At 37.2% G+C, this 20,333-nt stretch overlaps 1 protein-coding gene across 3 annotated transcripts in view; it reads right to left on the reverse strand.

Moving 5' to 3' along the window:
- The window catches only part of ACVR1 (activin A receptor type 1), a 118,570-nt gene that overhangs the window by 48,451 nt on the left and 49,786 nt on the right, over window positions 1-20,333 (reverse strand). The window contains exons 2-3 of one of the 3 annotated variants that reach the window (XM_079131789.1): window positions 17,326-17,491; window positions 510-583 (exon numbers count right to left, since the gene is read on the reverse strand). In XM_079131789.1, coding sequence (XP_078987915.1) covers window positions 510-576 — 67 coding nt within the window. In that variant the 5' untranslated portion in view covers window positions 577-583; window positions 17,326-17,491. Of the gene's footprint in view, window positions 1-509; window positions 584-17,209; window positions 17,492-20,333 lie in introns of all 3 variants that reach the window. The other 2 variants (XM_079131788.1, XM_079131792.1) reach the window with 2 other exon arrangements.

Below are 20,333 nucleotides of genomic sequence, written 5' to 3' on the forward strand. Positions count from 1 at the left end.
ATTAGCATATTAAGAGTTGTTAACAACTAATAGAAAAATCATATTACACCAGAATAAAAATTATTTAGAACTTATGAATTATTTCTGGAATTTTCATTTAATATGTTTACACAATGGCTGACCACAGGCAATTAAAACTGTTGAAAATGGAACCATTGGGGGACAGGGAGCTATTCTACTTCTATATGTCTTGTAGCATACTCATGCTGACTGTGATAGAACGTATGGAATTTGTTTATATATACTGCTGTATTGTTAATTACAGAAATTTCTTTATTTCTTAATATTTTAGATGGTGCATTATGCCAAATTTTTATAGTTTTAAATACTTTAAAATTACAATATAATAGGGATCAGAATTGCAATTCAAAATAGTACAAAGGCATTACCAAATATTTATTATAAAAAGGGTGTGTTGAGGCTAATAGGGTTAAGAACTGCCTAGTTTACAGCAAGCCAAATGATACACAGTATATTTATCCTAATCCAAATAGCTGTGTGTCCCTTACCTTCCACACTCGGGGAAGGAAAGGCAATCATCATTAGCACAGGAAGAATCATCACTCCATCTACCATCGTACAACTGTGGAGAGAAGAGAAGAGAAGTAAGTAAAACAAAATCTTAACTGCAGAATAACAAATTAAATTAAGCATATTATCTTCCTCTGCCATTGAAGGCTCTTCTTACAAATCCCCCTAACATATGTTCCCTTATGTTTAGTACATTTAAATGGATGCCCTTTCCATTGATCTTAGGAAATCATTTGAGGAGTTAATCAGATTCACCTCGCTTTCTCTGAGCCTACCCTCTTATGAAAAACTCAGTAAGGAACTCAGGGAACAGTGGTGTAAAGGCTGAAAATGAGGCATTCCCAAAGATTTCGGTTTTGAATTTGATCTTACCCTACTACTGAACATCACATTGACACAATATTAAAAACCCTAAGAAGAATGAAAAGACTATTCTAGCACAATGTTAAAGATTAAGAGACTGAATAACTCCAGCTGAATTTGTTTGCACCTTACTTTCCTTTAAAAGGTGAGGAGGTGGTGGAATCGGCATTCCAAAGAAAACCACCAAACAAGCAAACAGAAAACACCTCATCTATGGCAAAGAAATGCATTTCTATGTTAACCTTGAAGGACAGATGCAATTAAGACAGGAATACTCCTGAAATATGAAATCATGTACATCTATAATATATGAAATTACCATTGAGAAAACAGGATAATTGATGTTGCCCCAAAACTACATTGACAGAAGCTCAATTTTCTGAATTAAGAACTTTCCCACTTGAGAAAGTCCTACAAATATCAGGAATCTGATGGGAATCTGGCTAGGTGCAATTTTCTAGATAGGGTAACAAAGAAAACTGGTACAGTTCTTCATGAATAGGCTAATGTGCTACCTTACTGTTACAGCTTCAAACCAAAGGGCAAATTCTGTTAAACTGTTTGGAGTAGACTCCTTGTGATCCTCCTCTTTAAAATAAAAAAATTTGGTTGGTGGTCTGATTGTTTCCTTACCACACTCCATCATGTCTTTTCACCTCTCATTTAATATTTCCCTTTTTCCACAATTATATTTCAATCTATTACTTCTGTAATAACAAGGAGGGATACTGGGAATTTTAATGCACCTTCCTTTTATCTTTAAAAGCATTTGAAACTGGAGTGGCCCTCTTCAACTGTAGTTGTTATAATAATTCATGTTCCTATAGATCTTTTCTCTAGCAAGTCTTTTTGAGACTACAAATCCCTCATCTTGACCCCTCACAACCACAGGCTAACTCCTCGGACACTCTCTGTGCCTCTGAAGAGCAGTATGCTGTTTGTTGCCCTCTGCTTGAACCATCCCAAGCTGCTCATGTCATTCATGATCTAGCTCAAAAGGTGGTATAGTTTGAATCTGTCTCCCAAAAGTTTCTGTATTGCAAACTTGATCCCCAAAATCATATATTAGTAGTATTTGGAGGTGGGGCTTTTAGGATTCAATGAACTCATGAGGGTGGGGTCCCGTGCTGGCACCAGAGTCTTTGTAAGAAGAAGGAAAATCAACCCTAGCCAGTGGCCTCACGGTGTGATGTATTCTGCCATGGTAGAAGGCAGGAAGAGGGTCCTCACTAGAGCTGAGCAGATGCTAGAGCTGTGTTCTTGGACTCCCCTGCCTCCAGAACCATGAAAGTAAATTTCTCTTATTCCCAAATTACCTGGCCTAAGGTATGCATTGTGGGGAGATAAAATAGACTAACACTTGGTAAAAGCCCTCTCTACCTAAGAGACTTCAGCTTCCCAGCGTGGGTCTAGAACAACTTGCATCAAGTCTGTGGCAGTCCCCAGCAACTGTCCCTCAACTTGGACACATGCATCCAAAGGCTGGCCATGTGAGAAAACTCCTTGAGTCACAGAATAAAAATACTAAACTCTCTTTTTCATAAAACTGTGAATTTTAAAAAGTAGTAAATGACTCAAGTCTTTATTGGGAGTCTCTCAGTTCCCTGTGACAGCAGAACTTGAGGTTTCAGGAAGAGCACAGTTATGTGATGAAAGGGTAGGCATGATCTGCTTACAGAGTACAGCTGAGCACCAGACCTGAGGGTCCATTTAAGTGGATTTATAGTTACACTGGCTAGTTATAATGAAATGAGCTCTCCCCCAATGGTAGGTGACCTAAAATCAAACAAACTAGAGCTTGTTATGTTACTAATGCCAGCACCCAAAGAGTAAAAAAACCATGCCCCAGCCTCACTTATTCCTAATAGTTCTTCTTCAACCACTTCACTAAAAAAAAGTAAGAATATTCAGGTTAATCTGGTATGAATTAGTCTCCCCAAACTCAAAATTTAAAAAAATATTTGAAAACTGGATTCACATCCAGTGACATATATAAAAAGTATTACTTGAATGTCTTGAGCTTTTCAGTACTAATATGATGCCATCACTATTACCTTAACTACTTCATATTTAGTTTTTAAAATTTCTATATTATATATTACTATGATTTAGATCTTGAATGTCCCCCAAAGGCCCATGTGTTAAAGTTTTGGTCCCCAGGGTGGTGCTACTGGTAGATGGAGGAATCTTTAAAAGATAGGGCCTAGTAGAGGGTTGTTAGGTCACTGGGAACATGTCCTTGAAGAGGACTGTGGGATCCTGACCCTTTCTTCTTCCTATTTTATTTTTTTTTTAACCTGACCATGAGGTGAGCAGTTTGCTCCACCTTGATATGCCCACCATTGCCATCCATACCGTCATTAGATGCCTAAAGCAATAGGTCTACCCCATCATGAACTGGAACCTCTACCATAGTCAAACAAACCTTTCCTCTTGCTAAGTTAGCTATCTCAGGTATTTTGTTACAGGGATGAAAATCTGAGGGCTGGGGATATAGCTCAGTGGTAAAGTGCTGCTGTGTTAAATCCCAGTACCAAAAAAAATTTAAAAAAGAAAAAGAAATTAAAAGGAATTCTGATTTCTCTTAGTCATCTGTCAGTGTTACATCATTATCACCAAAACACTAGTGATACTTACTAATAAGCCTGGCACTCTGCTTAGGATCAATATGCATTATCTTGTTCAATTGCTCCCTAAAACACCATGAAAAACACTCACATTAATTCTATTCTACAAATAAGAAAATGGATGAGTGGAAGTAACTGATCCAAGGACCCAAGGTCAAATCCACATGTATATTTTACAATATACACTTGCATTTTATATAAAACACAAATTAACATATTTTTAGGGTACATTAAGAAAATTAAACTGATCTAATATGTCATCAAAAGCCATTTGAAACCACTAAACTAATGTTTTATCTCAGTCTTATTTCTGAATTTCCAGTCCTTCTTTCATTAACTCATTCATGATTCAAATACTATTGAGAGCCTACTATGTGGTATAATCAGAAACTATATACTATGTACTATATATTAGACATGCAAATATGGTTTCTGCTATTGTGGAACTTACAACATAGATATACTGGTAATCAAATATCATCAAAAAGATTGCATAACTTAAAAACTGAAGTATGAAACTATATTGCCCAGAAAACAAGTTGAGATTTTTCTGGAGCATGAGGGAACTTCCCTGAGGTAGTACTTGAATAGTCCAGGGCAAAGGTACCAGGAAAAAGGCACCTGCTAGGTGTGTGTGTCTGTCTGTGTGTATATCGCGGGGGATGTGATACAGACATGGGCAGGTACACACAGAGTAACACGTAAGGAAAAAGGTACAATTCCTCAATTTCTATAGAAGCCCCATGGCCAGGATGAGTGTGGTATGTCCTGAGGACTTTAAGGCTTAACTTAAAACTGGAAAACACCAGAATGGTCAGGAACCAGAAACCTAGAAGAGCTGCTCTAGGAAGCTGGAGACAGCCCAAGAAGACTGGAAAGGGGTTGCTACCTACCCCCACTGGTTCTTACCACCATCTCTACCTTGGTTCCCTAGGCCCCTTACTTCCAGGCATGCCAATCAACCTGCTTCCTGCCATCTCTAGATCTCTGTATGTGTGTTGTCACTGGTCCTCTTTTTAGTCCCAATCTGACTACGCATCATTCAAGTCTCAATGTAAATGCCCCTTCCTTCTAGAAGTGTGCCTAAACCCTCAAAAACCCTCTTCTCACTTTCATATACTACTGTTAATTTTCCCTCATAGAAATCATCATTATTAATAATTATGCATTCAGATCTTTATGTGCTTCTGAACATGTCTCCCTTATTACACTAAAATCCACAGTAGCAAAATCTATTGTCTACCTTGTTGATCAATGCCAGAGCCATGCAGGTGCTCATTTAATACTTCTCTAAGTATAGTGTTTCCTAAATTAATAAGTTCAACTTATTAAAAAATTAATAGCTCTCCCTCCATGTATACCTGCAAAGGAATGACAATATTAAAAAATGTATCATATCTAGTTATGTTATATGCATGTATGAATATGACATAATGAATTCCACTTTACATATAATTACAATGTGCCAATAAAACAAAATAAAAATGTATCATCTCCATAGACTTTCATGTGTACACTTTTATTTTAGGTAAGAATTAATGTCAACACTTAACTTCAAAGTCAAAAATCCTTTCAGTATTTAAAAAAAAATTCAAAAACAATGATATTTCCATATTTTCCATGCCACAAAGACAACAAAAGCCAATGCCCCAAAATGTCTATTTACAGATTGTCATTATGAAAGCAAAATTAATTTAAGCTTATAAATAAGGAGACAGAAAAAGAATGATAAATTCAGTCCCCAAAGCTAATCTTAAACTGCTCCAAAAATTACTGGGGTAAAAAGCCAACATCACTTACTGGCTGCACTGTTCAAGGCCTGGAGTGCCTCTGAGGCCCATTAATTGAGTTACTGAAAAGAGGATCCCAAAAAGGAAAGGAAAAAAGAAAGCAGAAAAGAGAATATCCTGAAAATTCCTGATCATGCTTTAATTATAAGAAACATCAGTGGCACACACCTGTAATCCTACTAGTTTGGGGGCTGAGGCAGGAGGATCATAAGTTCAAAGCCAGCCTCAGCAAAAGTGAGGTGCTAAAGAACTCAGTGAGATCCTGTCTCTAAACAAAATACAAAATAAGTCTGGGGATGTGGCTCAGTGGTCGAGTGTTCCTGAGTTCAATCCCCAGTATATCCCTCCCCCCAAAAAAAGAAAAGAAAAAGAAACATCAATATGCTAAAGTATCAACCTAAATAATCTTATAATTTTAAACTTATAATCATATATATATATATATATATATATATATATACACACACACACTGCCTTTAAACTTTCGACTCCTGCTATTGGTAAGAAAGAGAGATCAGTGGAAATGGAAATAGGAATAATTCAATAATTCAGGGATGCCTCACTCCAGTAGTTTCCAAACTTTTTGGCCTTATGATCTCTTTATACTATTGAAGATTACTGAGCCACTTGTCAGTGCACACTATATCTACTCATTTAATTTAACTTTAGAAATTGAGGGCTGGGACTGGGGCTCAGTGGTAGAACACTTGCCTAGAATGTGTGAGGCACTGGGTTCTATCCTCAGCACCACATTAAAAAAATAATTAATTAATTAATTAAATAAAGGTATTGTGTTCACCTACAATTTAAAAAATAAGAAACCTGAGAATTTAAAAAATATTTTGTTTATATTAAGATAACAATAAACATACTACCCCATTTTTTATAAATTTGAAAAGAATTGTATGTTAAACAAAAAATATGTAGGAGAAAAGTGGCACTGCTTTACATTTTGCAAATCTTTATGTTTGGTTAAGAAGATACTTGGATTCTCAATATGATTCTACATTCAACCTGTTACAACATGTAGGATTGGTTAAAGTATGCAGAGAAAATTCAGCCTTGCAAATGGAATTGCAAGAAGGATCTTACAGAACACTCAAGAAAGTCTCAGAGACACCAGGGACTCTTGGACCACACTTTGAGAACCACTGCCTTACAGCTTAGATGCTCAGATCTTCTACTATACCACTTTGCCAAATGGTACCACATATATTAGACCAAGCACTTGCCCCCGTACTTGACAAGAGTGCTACTCTCCTCAGTTTTAGAAATCTCATTAACCATTCTAACATCAAGGAAATTGGGCTGGGGAGATAGCTCAGTTGGCAGAGTACTTCACTTGTAAGTACAAGGCCCTAGGTTCAATCCCCAGCACCGCAAAAAAACAACAACAAAAAAAAAAAACTAACATCAAGGAAATCTATCAGTCATGGAAAAATGTGTTGATACGTTTTTAAATGTAGGAATGATATTTTATATATATACAACTACATTTTTTAAAGTAGTATATAAACTTGTAATCTGAAGGGACTCACTGCTTACCTCATTTAGGTTCAAGTGCCAAAGTCCCTAAATGAAGAGTAATAGGCTACTGGGATTGCAAAATATTATCTGAAAGGTTCTGAGTATGAAATTTTGCCTGTAGTGTATACAACTCTTCCTTCTGTTCTTGGATAAAACTCTCCATCCCTGGTAACTAATCTTAATACTTCAGTCACAAGGAAAACAGCTTTTTGGAAAATGGCTAAGGACCTCCTGCCCGGTTAAGGTACCCTCTTTGAATCAGTACTTCTTATAGTGTCTCAGATCTACCCTTTTGGGAGACAGAGCATTCTCATGATACCCTACTAAAAACAGACAATCACAGGGCAGAGCAGAACCACTTTACAAATCCCAGGGTGCTTTTCAAACTCCATTTATAGGTCAGACTGATATCCAGTCAAGGATCCAGCATTCAGTTCAATTTCTAATGTGTGGGCCAAAGACCAAGTTTGGTACTTCTTTTTGCTTATCACAATTTTAAAACTGAATAAACCCACGGGTATACAGGTACACTACAAAAAGAATCATTTTGATATTGGTCATAGAATAATTAAAGACTATGATATACTGAATTTCTATATTCAACTTCTAGAACTTATGTTAGGCAATCTATTTGATAAGCTACCACATGGCAATAAAGGCTATTTCTAAAATCTAGACTTAACAGTAACATACAATTTACAGTCCATAATACAGAAAATAAGAATAAAGCTGTCCAAAACTTCTACAAAATGTTCATTTGTCTGGCCAGGTAGCCCAAACTCACTTGGTTTGTCCATTAGTTCAATACATAATTTAGAAAACACCTAATTATTAAATAGGGACTTTCTTGATCCTCTTCTTGGTTCCCCTTTTGACAATCTCTGAGTTAAAAAGAATCTTGAACGAGGATCATATGAGCACTTATCTCTGTTTTGAATGATTTTACAACATCATGTGTAGTCTCTTTAAACTTTGCTGGCTTGCCACTTATAAGGGCTCTCTTACTCCTATTCCATAAGTTATTTTTTTTCCTTTTATTGCTTCGCACAGTCTGTACTATTCTGTCTACTGTGAAACAAAAAAATCATTCTCTATAATATAAATGGCAGAGGCAAAAGAGTAAAGAAATAAGCCAGGTGTGGTGGCACACACCTGTAATCCCAGCAACTTGAGAGGCTGAGGCAGGATGGAAAGTTTAAAACCTGTCTCAGCAACTTAGGGAGACTCTGACCCAAAATAAAAAATAAAAAGGGCTGGCTGGTAAAGCTCCCCTGGATTAAATTTCCAGTGGAGAGAGAAAGAGAGAGAGAGAAAAATTCTAGTTTCTCTTGGTTGTCTGTCAGTGTTACATCATTATCACCATAGCACTAGTGGCATTTACTAATGAGCCTGGCACTGTGCTTATGATCAATATGCATTATCTCATCCAATCACTCCCTAAAACACTGAAAAATACTCATGTTAATCCTATTGTTATAGAAAAGAAAATGGATCAGTAGGAGTAAATGATCCAAGGACACAAGGTCAAACCCAATATATATATATATATATATATATATTTTTTTTTTTTTTTTAACCTATGGATATCAGAGGCCCTATTATTCCCTCCTATAAAATCTTTCAGATTTAAAATTCAGTACCTCCATTAGTTTTCAGTTAGAGACCTCTCCGTCTCTTTCTCATTTCTAACTGTATCTAATCTTAAGTCTCCCCTTGAAGCTGATAAAGTAGAGCTTTTTATCCTTCCTGTTACTAGATGACTGGTGTTGCGGTACCTACCCTGTGATACAACTGCCCCAATGCTAAGGCTAACAGATCAACCTGTGAACAAGGTGAAGTGGAGGCAATAGATGAAAGGGATACCAGAATCAGAGGGGTAGAGCTCTGCCTGCTCTCTGTCTCTCGGTGGAAGACACCACAGTACATTTCTGTGGAGGTGAGGAAAACTGCCATGTATACTCTGGTCCGTCCAAAACCTTCCCTCCCACCCTCACTCCACCCTCACACTCCAAGGCCATTCCTAGCTCAGACTTCCCACCCACTCCGTACATTATATGACCCGCTGTATCTCCTTCACAGCACCAGGTGACATTTGTCCTCCACTTACATATTTTCATTGTGTTTTCCCTCTCTCTCCTCCACACACCAAAATTTAAGCAGCATGACAGTAAAAACTACATGGCAACCGCCCCATGCTTAGTACCTACTATGTACTTGATATCCATTAAAGTACATTAATTCTAACCTCTCAGTCTACGCTGCACTATGGGATGGATGAGAAAGCAAGGTCTAGTGTAAGCAAGGAAATAACTAGGAGGGGGAGTGCAGGCAGGCCCATGACCTCGATTTAATATAGTAGCAACTGGTATTTGAGATAAATTAAAAGATATCATTTGTAACTTGGATTCCAGTTTTCAAGGGTGTCATCCAAGAGAAGCAGCCAAACAAAAAGACGGCTGGCAGCCTCTGGTTATACCAGACAACTCCCTGGTGGACAATATCCCATTTGGAAAGAGCCGCTTGGATCTCTCCTTGCAGACACCAGCTGATCTGCCCAGAGCCATCCCCAGTGACCTCTGAGGCAGCTTCTGAAGCTTGAAAATACATCTCCTACAAGTCAAAAATTGACATATTATCTCCCCCCAAGGCTTCTAACAGTTATTGACGCTATTTGGAAAGCTATGCTTCCATGCCTATTAATAACCTTCAGAAAGAACCCCAAGGAAGTGTCAGGAGAAAAATAGATGTGGCTGAGGGAAGCCAAAGACTCAATCAGAGGTTACAGTTAGCAATTAGGATATCTGAGGAAAAACAACATGGAAGTTGTAACATCTTCTGTATTAAACTTTATCTTGTCAGGAAGTTTAAGACAAAATACTTGGCCAATGAATTCAAGGACTTCACGTCAAGAAGCCTGGTCTTTACAGAAAAGGACACTTTTAAAAAAGGTTCCTTACCTATTTAAATAAACCTGAACCAGCTACTAACTGCACATCAATTATCTCAGAGAATTTTGTCCACAGGGCTGACATCATTAAGCCTTTTATAGTTATTTACACCTTTCTAAAGTTTCTCTAAGTGACACATTAAATAGCAACAAGTCCAACCTACTCTAAAGAATGGAATTGCTAATTAATCTTTTAAAAAGTCTTTTCTTAGTGGTCCTTTCCTCCCCCCCCCACCCACCTAGAATGTGATTAATGGAATTCTATCACAATTTAGCTTGAAGTATGCTTTTGCCAGTCAAGCAGCTAAAGCAGAATCAGATAATTGTGGTATGACTCAACAAACGCACAGCTGTTCATTTAAATATATCCATCAAAAGTATAAATACGATCATGAGAAAGAAAAGGAGCCATGTACCAGGGTCAGTGCAGAAGTTGGATGGGTTAGCATCCAAGTAACCACAACAGAAAACAAGGAGGAGATGGGACATGAGGCAGAAGAGGTTCTAGAGGGATACTGGGTGGGGAAAAAAAGGATGTGACCAACAAAAAATACTCGCTGACCTAAATGCAGCAACAATGCCAAGAGAAAAACTAAATGCACGGTGTTAAATGAGAAAGAAAAGAATTTTTAAAAAACAGATGATGTCTCCAAGTAGAGAGGTAGAAAGCCTATAGGGTAGAAATCAGTGAATCTCATTTGTAAAAACAAAGACACATACACACATACCAAGGCAGAGGAAGACAAGAACAGGATTCTCACCTCCATCCTGGTACACGCATGGCCTTGAAACACCGTGATTACGAAATCATCATGGAAATGTGGAATTACCTCCAACAGACCCAAAGTACAGATGGTACCCAACTTCATATTTTCGACAGTATGCTGATAAGAACGTGATACATATAAAGTAGTTTTGAACTTTTCTGGACTAGTGATATACCCAACTCTCCTCCCTCTGGATGCAGAGCAATTGCAGCAAGCTGCAACTCCCAGTCAGCCCTGCAATCACAAGGGCAAACCACCACACGGCTACATCTAAACTTTCTCTGAACCAACGAAATCTCCTTCCTAAAAGCAACTGCTCTGGCAGTGAAGGAATCTAAGCACATGTGTAGCCTGACTACTCTGCCATCCTGCACCAAAAGCCATTCCTGTTCTCTCCACTTATAAGCAACCTCTCTTGTATTATCACAAATATCAGCAAAATTCAACAATTACACCTGAGGGGTAACTGGATCAGCTCCAAGTCCTCCCCTATCCATTTGCTTCATGAAGAGCCATGTACACTGGTTGCCCCCATAGCTCCTTCAGGCCTCAGTCCACAGTGTTCTGCTCAGTCAACCCACTGCAACAACCCTCACTAAGGCAGTGACTATTTTCAGTTCATTCATTATCTGTCAGATTCACAGAGGAACTTCCTCAACACACAGATTCCCCACTCCCAAGAGATGATGATCTGTGATGAGGCCCAGGAATCCCAACCCTCCAGCTATTCTGGTGATGCAGACAATGACAAAGGGTCTCACTTGTTCTTATGGAGGATGGAGTTGTCAATAATTTCAGTCTTCCCTTGAATTCTTCCCTAGCTGAGGACTTCAGGCCCCACTCTCTGGTGCCTTTAATGCTTTGTTATGTCCAAGGTTCCTTGGATGTGGAATCCTCTTCTGCCACTCATCTGTAAATCTTGGTTTCCCTCAGGGTCCCACACCTCAGCCTTTTCTTCTTCTTACTCAAGGTGCTATTTATTTTCTTAGATTCAGGGTCCACTATAGACCTCAGGCTCCACCATCAAGTTGAGAATGGAATCACCCTCAGATCTTTTCCTTCTTACCTTCTTCCCCATGTATACTTGTCTTTTTACCATTTATAAAATTAACCTTTAGAATTTTTATTACAGATATTTCAAGTTACATAGAAATAGAAAATGTAATAAATACCAGCCTTTAACATCCAGTTTCAAAAATAATACGCTGACCCCAGTTTCAAAATAATTTGATTTTATGTCTTCTATTTTTTCCCCTGAGGTATTTTAACCATAGTCCCAAATGTCGTATCATGTTTCCCACAAATTCTCTAACAGGTAAGTACTGCTTCTAAACATAAAAAGAAACCCAGCATCTTACCTAGCAAAGTTCAAATTATTATTCCTCCAAATATCTTCTAACAGCTAATCAGTATTTACACCTGGTGAATTTCCAACTATAAAAACTTCCCCCAAGAAAAGAAGACTGGGATAGTATAAAAGGAAGAAACAGTTTGGATCCATTTGCAGGTAATATAAGTAGTATCTCAGTATTGTGACAGCTTTAAGAACAATATGCATACAGTGCAGATGAAAGTAAATGAGTAACTGTGGTCTTTTCTTTTTTTTTTTTTTTTTTCTTGCAGTACTGGGGTTGAACCGGGGGCCTCGAGCACACACATGCATGTCAAGCATTCAGTCACTGAAGTATATTCACAGTGTCTTTTAATTTTTTATTCTGAGACAGGATCATGCTAAGTTGTCCAGGTGTGCCTTGAAATTGTGATCTTTCTGCTTCAGCCTCTGGAGTCACTGGGATTAAAGGCATGCACTACCATGCCTGGTCATTTCCTATTAATTTTGAGAACCAGAATTTCCTATGTGGAATAAAGGGAAAGATAGATGTAACACAAAACAGATGAAGTAAAAATCTTTTAATCTGAATTTGAAGTACTGGCATTAAGTATTTCCTACACATATTTCATTCTTGAGCTTCAAAATATTGACCCATCTAGTAGCAATGAGCATCCCTGGAACCTAGACTTTAATGTTAAAATACCACTTCCCACTTAAATTAAGAAAAACAAGTTGAATTGAACCATGAGGATTTAATCACCAAAAACCACCCAGTAATAAACTAGAAGTCAAACGGCTGGGTCCTTCAACAGACAAATGGGGAAAACAGAGAACTGGAGAGGGAAACCTGATAAGAAATAAAAAACTAAACTATAGTGCTAAGTACGAACACCTGGGTGATAAAACTATAAAGAAAACCAAGAAAGCAATTACAGTGAGTATATACTACCTAATATGCTATTTCATGAATTGCATAGAAGTCACACAAAATTTTCACTTTATAATAATTAACTAAGTTGCTGCTTGAGTAAATTTGTTTGTTTTTTCAATTAAAAGTAAAGTCAAAGACAAAAGCTGAATATCTGCTATAACATACACACACACCAAGCAAGCAATAAGTACTATGCATCATATACAGCATGTGCAAAATTTTGCCCAGATTTGTATGTTCCAGTTTATGCGATAAACTTCTAAAATATTATCCCTTCCTTATTTTCAAACTAAAAAAAAAAAAAAAAAAAAAAATTTGTTTTTTCAAATTCCAAGTTTGTTTTTGTAGAAGAGAGAAATAAATGTTGGTTTCCTAGTCATAATCAAAAACCATGTATTTAAAATAGCATCCTCTTGTCTATTTCAATTATATAAGTTTCACTGTCCAGAGAAGAAAAGAAGAACCTAGATAAGTGTTTCCCAAAATAAATATACAACACTAATAGCAAATAAGAAAAATTAACCTCTTAAAGGTATGAACCCTCTCCAACAAAGTTTTCTATACAAAATCTCAATAATAACAGGCTTTCTTCTTAGAGGGAGGAAGTATACTACGAAAGAAACTTTTCCCAAAGAAAAGTTGGAACTACTCAGTAAAACTGTAAGACTGGGTGGTGCCAGTGCTGAGAGTCACAGGGCAGCAGGGCTGGAGACCCAAGGGCAAGAGAGAGAAACTAGTAGTGACAGAGCACCAGGAGGGTATTGGAATGCTAACCAGTATGGCAGAGATTGCCAATTTTTCACTGAAATTCTTTCTTCCATTCTTGTTGGGTTCCAGGTGACCACCAGAAATAGCACTTCCCGACCTCTCTTGCAGCTAGATTACACCCATGGCCATGGCTAAGTTCTCACTAACACAAGCTGCAAGGATGCCTGCAACTTTTCTCCATTGCTGTCACCAGTGAAGGGTCCCAGAGAAGAACATGCAGATAATCAGAGTGATAACGATTAGAAAACCAACAGGACAGATGGAACCTGAATCTCTGAATGAAGATTTGGACTGTCCTACTGACCTGTTTTGCTCAGACTAAAACTATTAAGTGAGGAAAAAATATACTTCTGTGTTCTTTGAACCACTACATATTTCAGTCACTTGGTTTACAGCAACTCAGCCTTATTCTAATTAAAAGGGCACCTAGAGAAAAATGAGGTTGGATCATATCTAACATTCCAGATGGATCAAAGATTTAAATCTGAAAAACAAAAACCACATCACATGAGCAGGAACCAGGAGACAGATTCTTAAATCTATAACTGGAAAAGGTCTTTAAACTGTGATACAAAAGCCTGAAACCACAAAAAGACTGATTATATATTTACTTCTATAAATTTATCTGTTCATCCTTTGTTGAATATCTCCTCCAATAGGATGGAGCAAGAACTAGGGTCTGTTTTCTTCATTACTATATAGCCAGGTGCCTAGAACAAGTTCCTAACACAAAAAAAGGCAATCAATAAATACGTGTTCAATGAATAAATTGGTAAATTTAACTGTTCAAGATGTTTAATAATCAGCACATCAAAATTATTTGTCTTTATATAAATGACCACCTGGGGAAAAATATAAATGGTTCATATGACAAGGAGAAAAAAGGGAGCTATAAACTGATAATAAAAATCAGTATTCTCATAATAAGTCAATATTCTGATAATAAAATCAGTATCTGTTATGTTATGGTTTGAATATATTGTACCCACCCCCTACAAAGCTCATTTATGAGATGATACAAGAAAGTTTAGAGGTGAAATGATTGGATTAAGAAAGTCTTAATCTAATCAATGCATTAATCCACTTGCATGGATTAACTGTATTAACCAACGTAGGTAAATGGGTAGGGCCTTGTGACTGGAGTAGGTAGATGACAGGGGGTGTGTCTTTGAGGTATATATTTTGTCCCTGGTGAGTTGGAGCTCTCTCTGCTTCCTGGGTGTCATGTTCTGAGCTGCCTTCCTCCACCATGCCTTTCTGCCATGATGTTCTGCCTCACCTCGGTCATAGAGCAATGGAGTCAGCCATCTATGAACTGAGACCTCTGAAACCATAAGCCCCAAATAAACTTTTCCTCCTGTAAAAGTGTTCTTGACAGGTTTTAAGGTCAGAGTGGTTAAAACAAAACAAACAAAAAAAAACTGACTAAAACAATAACCCAATAGGAAAACAGACAAAGACATAGAATAAAAGGTACAGATCTAGAAGTACAAATGGCTTTTAAACTTATGAAAAGATTTTCAATGTCAATCAAAATAAGAAAAATGGAAATAAAAGCTATACTAAACTGACATTTTTCACCTATAAATTTGGCAATGAAAAAAAAAACCCTATCAGTTCTGCAATCATACTGTGATTGGCAAAGATATGAAGAAGCAACATTCTCATCCATTTTTGGTGAAATCTTAAACTAATAAGCTGTAAGAACAGAGCAACTTGGTGATAAATTTCTACCAAAATTAAAATATATGTACCCTGTGACCCAGCAATTCTACTAGAAATGGATCCTACAGATTCCATGTTTGAAATGACATATATAAGAAGTTATTCTCATAGCTCTGTTCATGATAATAAATACTGGAAATACATCTATTAATATAGACCTGGTTAAATAAATTACAGCATGTCTTTACAGGAGGATATCTGGCATTCACTGAAAATGAATGAGGCTTTAATAAGGGAGAACTTTCAAAAAACATTATTCCAAAGAAAAAAGAAGATGCAAAACGATATATTCTTAATCTGTGTAAAAAAAATTAGTAATTTATAGGTTATATACTTACATATTATACATAGTCAGAAATCTCTGAAAGAAAATGGTAACAATGGTTTCCCAGGGTAACTGGGTACTTGGGGAAAAGGGAGATTTATTTTTTACTGCACAACCTGTGTCTTTTAAATCTTGTCTACATTGATTATATTACTTTTCCAAAAATAAATACCTTACACAATAAAAAAATACAAATATTCATTCTCACTATTAGATATCTGAAAGTGTCTCTGGTGATTCTCACTGTTAGCCATATTAGGAAACAATTGAACTAAATATATTTAACCTTGTTTCATAATTAAAGAATCACAGGGTTAGCAATTAACTACAGCCATCATCTTTTCCTCTTCCCCTCAACTAAACAAATATACAAAATACAGTCAGTCACTTAATGCCATCCCTGTTACTCATGACTTCCTCTTAAAACTAATTCAACCTCCAGCTTACATGGGCATGAAAGTATTTCAAAATGCTCAAAGGATGGTAGCCAGAACTAACAACTATGCTTACATATCAACACAGCCTCCAGAAAATGAAAATTTGACATAGCTGATACATCAGCAACAGCCTAAAGCAGCGCATCATCTGCCATGGAAAATATAAACTCATGTGGTTAATGACTCCAAGTCTAGTGTCAACACTGGTTTGTTGCCTGATGTGAAAGGCCTCCCTCCCCCCACGGCCTTTAAATTACAGGCTAAAGTGCTACTTATTATTATGCTACAGCCAGGTAAGCAGGCATTACTTAGACTGAAACTGAATTCTGCTCAGAAGGAAAAAAGTCCACAGTATATTAAATGGAAAGCAAGTTGTGATACAAAATGTGTAATCATGTTTCATCAATTTTTAAACATAATAAACCAATTTTGATTTCTTAAAAAATTTTTAGTTGTTGACTGACCTTCATTTTATTCATTTATTTATAAGTGATGCTGAGAATTGAACCCAGTGCCTCACGCATGCCAGGTGAGTGCTCTACTACTAAGCCACAACCCCAGTCTCCCAATTTTATTTGTTTATTAAAAATGTCCACATAGGGCTGGGGAGATAGCTCAGCTGCACAAGCACAAGGCCCTGAGTTCGATCCCCAGTACGGAAAAAAAAAAAAAAAAAAATGTCTACATAAAAAAGTTCACCTAGGCACAGTGGAGCACACCTATAACCTCAGTGTCCCGGGAGGCTGAGGCAGAATCCCAAGTTCAAGGTCAGCCTGGGAAAATTAGTGAGAACCTGTCGAAAAAAATAAATAAAAACGGTTGGAGATGTACCTCAGTGGTAGAGTGTCCCTGGGTTCAATCCCCATTTCCACAGAGAAGGAAAAAAGGGTGAGAAGAAAAAAGTAAATATCGTAGCCCTATACAGTGAAAAGAATGGCAGAAACATTTTTATATGTAGGGGAAATGATGGTGGTATTTTAAAAACTTAGCCAAAATTAAAGAATAGCTGTACAGATCTACCACCCCAAAAGCCTACCATCCAAGCAATACAAGAACAAAATCCAGTAGACTGATCCTAAGTTTCTTATATTAAATGCACATAAAATAACAAAATAATCATTTGTGGCAAAGAAATTACCCTGTCGATCTGATCTCTGCCAAAGAGCATTAAAAGAGGTAATCTGTTGAAATGGTTGTACAACCAGCTCTGGTGGCGCTGCTTGGAGAGGTCCGAGGAAAAGCTGACTCAGCTACCTTAAAGCTGGCTCCCGGTCACATCTGCCCACAGTCCTTCAAGCAGAGCGCCCTCCTTTAGAGCTTCACTGGCTGTGTTCCCTGGGAGGTGCTCCTGGAGTCCTCTAGATTTAGGAGCTCTCCAGCAGTCTCCCTATGGCAATGTGATGCTCAGGACCGCTCAGGGCTGCAGAGGAAAAGAAAGAAAAATCTGTAGCAAAACAGAAGAAAATTCTGTAGTTGTGTGAATGCGCCAGTTAAAGACAAGTACACAACTTGACAATTTTTTCAACTGGGATCATAAAACTAAAGCTGACTGACAAGTGAAATATGAATATGAATAGTTTGAAAACACTGATATTTTTAAGTATTTTTATAAATTACACAAATCCAGTAAAAGGTTCGCAAATTTCAAACTCAAATTCCTTCAAAGCCCCTATGCCACTGCTCAAGACCATTACAGAAAAGAAAAGGAAAAAAAATCAAACAAAAACAATGGCAGTGTGTATTAATTTTTATATGTACTTCTTAAAAAAAAAAAAAAAAAAAAAAAAAGAAGTCTGAGCAGTACAAAGGACAGAATGAACAAAGTTCCCTTCTCTTTCCAGACCCCTAGTCCTCCCTAGAGACATCCAGTAAACCAAAGTCACCAATTTTGGGGGAAATTTGGAAATATCTGGTTTGGGTCCATTTCAAGCAACATTCTCAGTAGTAGACATCTAGTTCAAAGACTCCTAAAACAATGGTGTAGAAGGAGCACGAAGTGGAAGGGAAGAGGTCCTCTAGATAACTAACAAAAAACAAAAAGCCACCTAGGCTCCCTTTTCCTTTAGTAAGACTTGAAAAACATGACCATTTGCCAAAGGAAGAGGAAATTTTTATTAGAACCAAACTTTCCTATTTAAAACCTTAAAAAAATACAAAGTGCTGAATACCCTACTCCTTTTTGAAAATAGCACTTTTTTTTCCTTTTCTTTTTTTTAACCTCAAGGAAAATTCTGTCAAGAAAAATTTTCATGGAAATAAATCTAAGCAGAAAACAAACCCAAAATACAACATTTCTAAGTAATTATGTGGAAAAGAAAATCCTTCCAGTCACCTTGGAATTCAAGGGAAAAGTTTTGCAGATAGTATCAAAACATCCCTTGCTTCAGCTTAAACTGAGGTTCCCCATCTATTGGAAAAAAAACCTAGACACGTAAAAGACACACTAAAAATAACACACAATAAAAAGGCCATTTCAGTCATCATTTAGCAAAATTAAAGAGTAAAACTCCATTCGTACAGTGGACATCCTTACAAACTCTTCTGCCGAGCAGCACCCACAAACCCTTGAGTTTTCAAAATAAACTTTTGCAATACTGGTATTTTTCAAGATCATGGGGCCAAGGTTGCTTTCTTCTTTGCCAACAACTAGCTTTGTCTAAGGAGTAGGCCATCATCACTAGCTCTCATGCCTAGGGTCAATTGTGTCTGGAATCACACGTGCTTTGTCAGTGGAAGATTTAGAGAAGCAAGAAAATTTTAAAAATACTAGTGTATATTTTCTAAATTCTTTCAGAATCTCTGCTTTAAAAAATCAGAGAATGACTTTCTCCCCAGTGCTAGGGATTAAGTTCAGGGTCTTGAGCATGCTAGGCCAATGTGCACCATGGAGCTGCACCCTGCATTTTTAAATTACATTCCAGCCTCATCTTGACTGCATGGAATTCCTTCCCATCTTTCAAGACAGTGTTCAGGTTCTCCTGCCTCTGTTCAGCCTACTCCAAACATATTTTCCAGATCTTTCTCATGCTGATTTTCTGGTATTTATATTCTGTATGACTCAACTTGGCATGCAGTTCTCTGCCATGAACTAGGTTTGTCTCAAAATCAGTTTAAAACTAGGTGACGATCACGTATTATTCTTCTGTTCCATTCCTCCTTCATAGTACCTAGCAGTGTGTTCAAGAGTTATTGTATAAAAACAAAATCTGAAAACTAAATATAACTTAACATTTAATCTTTTATTTGTTCTTTTTATTATACATGACAATAGAATGTATTTTGACATATCATACATACATGGAACATAACTTCCCAATTTTGTGGTTGTACATGATGTGGAGTTACACTGGTCATGTATTCATGTATGAACATAGGAAAGCTATGTCTGATTCATTCTGTCTTTCCCATTCCCATTTGTTTTAGTCACCTTTTTTGGCTGCTGTGATTAAAGCGCCCAACCAGCATAATTTGGGGGCAGGAAAAGTTCATTTGAGTGCTCACAGTTTCAGAGGTCTTAGTCCATAGAAGGCTGACACCATGCCACCTCCCTTGCCCCCCCACCTCCTATGCAACCCCCGCCTATTGTGTCAGCATCTGCATATCAGAGAGAACATTTAGCCTTTGGTTTTTGAGGAATAGTTAATTTCACTTAGCATGATAGTCTCCAGTTCCATCCAGTTGCCAACAAATGCCATAATTTCATTTTTCTTTATGGCTGAGTAATATTCCATTTTGTATATGTACCACATTTTCTTTATTCATTCATCTGTTGAGGGGCAAGTAGGTTGGTTCCATAGCTTAGTTATTGTGAATTGAAGCTGCTATAAACATTGATGTGGCTGCATCATTATAGTATGCTGATTTTAAATCTTTGGGTATATGCCACAGAATGGGATACCTGGGTCAAATGGTGGTTCCATTCCAAGTTTTCTGAGGAATCAATCTCCAAATTTCCAGAGTAGCTGCACCAATATGTAGTCTCACTAGCAATGTATGAACGTACCTTTTTCCCCACATCCTCACCAGCACTTATTGTTACTTATATTCTTGATAATTGCCATTCTGACTGGAGTGAAATGAAATCTCAGTATAGTTTTAATTTGCATTTCTTAAATTGCTAGTGACGTTGAACATTTTCCAATATATTTGTTGACCATTCATATTTTTTCTTCTATGAAGTGTCTGTTCAGGTCCTTCGCCCATTTATTGATTGGGTTATCGGGTTAAGTGTTCTGAGTTTTTTGTATATCCTGGAGATTAAT

Source organism: Sciurus vulgaris (assembly GCF_902686455.1).
Source record: "Sciurus vulgaris genome assembly, chromosome: 3".
Taxonomy (NCBI): domain Eukaryota; kingdom Metazoa; phylum Chordata; class Mammalia; order Rodentia; family Sciuridae; genus Sciurus; species Sciurus vulgaris.